Source organism: Nicotiana tomentosiformis, chromosome 1 (assembly GCF_000390325.3).
Source record: "Nicotiana tomentosiformis chromosome 1, ASM39032v3, whole genome shotgun sequence".
NCBI lineage: Eukaryota > Viridiplantae > Streptophyta > Magnoliopsida > Solanales > Solanaceae > Nicotiana > Nicotiana tomentosiformis.
Genome location: NC_090812.1, coordinates 159867240 through 159870246, shown reverse-complemented (window position 1 = coordinate 159870246; position 3007 = coordinate 159867240). Strand labels below are relative to the sequence as shown.

Sequence of the window (3007 nt, the reverse complement as noted above, 5' to 3'; positions counted from 1 at the left end):
GGAAAGACAACTCTTATAACAAATGTGCTACAAAGTCTAACTACTCACATTCTTTCAGTTATGGATCCTCCTAATAATGTCCTCAAGCACTTACATAAGCCTTTTGCCAGATTCTTTTGGAGCACTAAGGAAGAAGGCAGAAGCAGACACTGGAGCAAGTGGCTGAACATGTGTCTACCTAAGGAGGAAGGAGGAATGGGGTTAAAATCATTATTTGATGTATCCAAATCACTATTTGCAAAACTATGGTGGAGATTCAGAACCAGCAAATAATTATTGTCCAATTTCATGTGGAACAAATACTGCAAAAAAGAAATGCCTGCCATGGTACAATACAGAAAAGGATCCCATGTGTGGAGAAAAATGTTAGAAGCTAGAGAAGAGATTGAACATGAAATTCTCTGGGAACTAAATTGTGATAACACAAGTGTTTGGCATGAGAACTAGACCGGTATTAGACCTCTATATCATGTGCTCCCTCAAGATTTCAACATAAATGAAGAAATTTAAGAAGTGGCAGAACTGAGGAATGGCAATACCTGAGATGATCTAACACTTGATCAAAACTTTCCAGAAGATATCTCAGACTACATTAGGCACAATGTGCCATTTGATCAGACTACTGAAATATGGGATACTCCTTAATGGATGCCAACTACATATGGCAAGTTCTTTGTTAACAGTACATGGAGGATTATGAGACATAGAGCAGCAAATAACTCAGAATTATGCAACTTGTAGACAAAAGGTTTACCTTTCAACTTCTCTTTCTTTCTATGGAGACTATGGAAAATGAAGATCCCCGCTGATGACTTATGGATAAGAAATGGATACATCATAGTCTCTAAGTGTTGGTGTTGCTCAACTCCAAATGAAGACTCCTACCAACACCTTTTCTTGAAGAGTGAAATAGCAGACAGAGTGTGAAAAACCTTCTTACAACAAGCTGGAATTATAATAAACATGGTACAAGTGCACCAAGTCATTAGAGCATGGTGGAATGAACCATGCTGCCCAAAGTTAAAGGCACTTTTCCAAGCAACTCCGGCCATTATCACTTGGGAACTTTGGAAGAGGAGAAACAACATGAAACATGGGGGAGTTATTTCAGAAAAGAGGGTAATACGTGAAGTGAATAAGACACTCTACTTCTTGGCAAGATTCAGATATCCTTGGCTGACAAACATTCCAGTATTGTGGATAGACATGATCAGATACTTTGAGAGCTACAAGCCTTATGTAGTTAGCAGAAGAGTTACCTGGCATCTGCCCAATGCAGGCTGGGTCAAATGCAACTCTGATGGGGCATCTAAAGGGAACCCATGCCCTAGTTCCTATGGCTACTGCATAAGAGATAGTTCTGGAGATTTGTTATATGCTGAAGCTATAGACATAGGGCACACAACCAATATAGTTGCTGAAGTAAAAGGAATTTTACATGGCTTGTTATATTGTGTGGATAAACAACTTCATCCTCTGATCATGGAAACTGACTCTTTAGTAATGAAAACGATCATTGAAGGAGAATGGGAATGCCCATGGACAATAAGAGCAGATGTGAAGAAGATAAAAGAGATCAAGAACAACTACAATGTCCTATTTCAGCATGTGTTCAGAGAAGGAAATGTTGTTGCTGACCTTTTAGCTAACTTGGTTTTTTATTCTGCAGGTAATTCCATTTTTCACTCGTTCGAAAGTCTACCTACAGCAGCAAAGACACTCATCAACATGGATAAATCACAAATCCCTAACATTAGGGTAAGTGTAGCAAAAAGGATATACCACACTGATTAAGACATTCAGTGCCATATTGCAGGGATATATGGGATCACTACTGATTGGCCACAAGAACACCAGAGATAAGAATCATCAATGCTAGTCCTGATTGTGATTGTGCTGGCACACTTTCAAATTCACTCTTTCAATGTTGAGAAACCCCAATCAACCTTACTTTCTTCACATTCTCATGCTATGGTTCCAGTTGGCATAATTATTTGATAGCTACAAATGAAAGGTTGGTTGCTGCTACAAAAACATAAAAAAATATATCTGGGACACTGACTTCTATTGGCTACTGGGACTACATCCATATCAACATGTTCAATACAACAATTAGCCTACACCCATAGAGACTAACAACTGATGCTGATAGTGGGAAGACATTGCATGAATTTAGCTTCTCTCATTACTCAACCACTCTCCATCACTCACCATCCAAGTAGCCTCAAAGCTCCCAGCACACACAGGAATCTGGGAGCACAATATTACTGCCTAATGTGTTTGCTTCAGTGTGCAGGTACCAGAGATAGGATAAATCCTTTTAGGAAATTATACAGAAGGTTGTTGACATTACAAATAATCAGTACAACATCATACCTCAACAAGTCAGCTTTCAGTATATAAAAGGTGCACATAATTGGAAGATATCACCACACTGATCAGCTACATCATGGGACTGTTTTACTATATTTTATAAGTGTCAGGCTATACATATGATATGACACTTGGTCTATGAATTGGTAGAGTTGAAATGTCAATTGGAGTACATCTGTTCACACCAAATGCTACAAAAATTGTTGCTTTAATCTGTTATTGTTTAAAATAGTATAGTGTTTTATCATTGTTCAGTGGTATTAGTGTGTATGCATGCTCAATCTGGAGATGAGAGAACACTATATTTTCCTTATATCACAAGCATGTGGTACTATAGCGGGTATGCATTCATCAGGTGCATTAACAACGTCAAAGGTGGAAAGCACATGTTCAATGGAAGCTACTATTCTGAAGATAATTGTTAGATGTTAGTTGGTTTTCAACTTCCTAGTGGTATTACCATGTTACCATGCTCATTTTGGGAGTGGTTCAACAACTCTCCTCGACAGATCTTCAACATTACTCTGGAATCAACAAATGCTTCTTCGAAATATAAGGCAGTGAACAAGGGACTGCTGCTGGAAACACTAAACAATAGGAACATGGAAAATGGATTTACATCTCCTCATCGACT

The 3007-nt window shown here is 38.4% G+C and overlaps 1 protein-coding gene across 1 annotated transcript; it reads left to right on the top strand.

The window, feature by feature from the left end:
- The first annotated feature begins 963 nt into the window (after positions 1-963).
- Positions 964-2798, top strand: LOC138891906 (uncharacterized). The gene is made up of 2 exons (XM_070175593.1): positions 964-1669; positions 2629-2798. Exons 1-2 carry the CDS (start codon positions 964-966, stop codon positions 2796-2798), a joined length of 876 nt encoding a protein of 291 aa, XP_070031694.1.
- The last annotated feature ends 209 nt before the right edge of the window (positions 2799-3007 follow it).

What these genes read in the sequence shown, in the direction of transcription:
- LOC138891906 (XM_070175593.1), top strand. Translation starts at nt 964, where the DNA reads ATGGTACAAGTGCACCAAGTCATTAGAGCATGGTGGAATGAACCATGC. An exon ending in CTTGGTTTTTTATTCTGCAG is followed by an intron (nt 1,670 to 2,628) that starts GTAATTCCATTT and finishes ATCATTGTTCAG; the next exon opens with TGGTATTAGTGTGTATGCAT.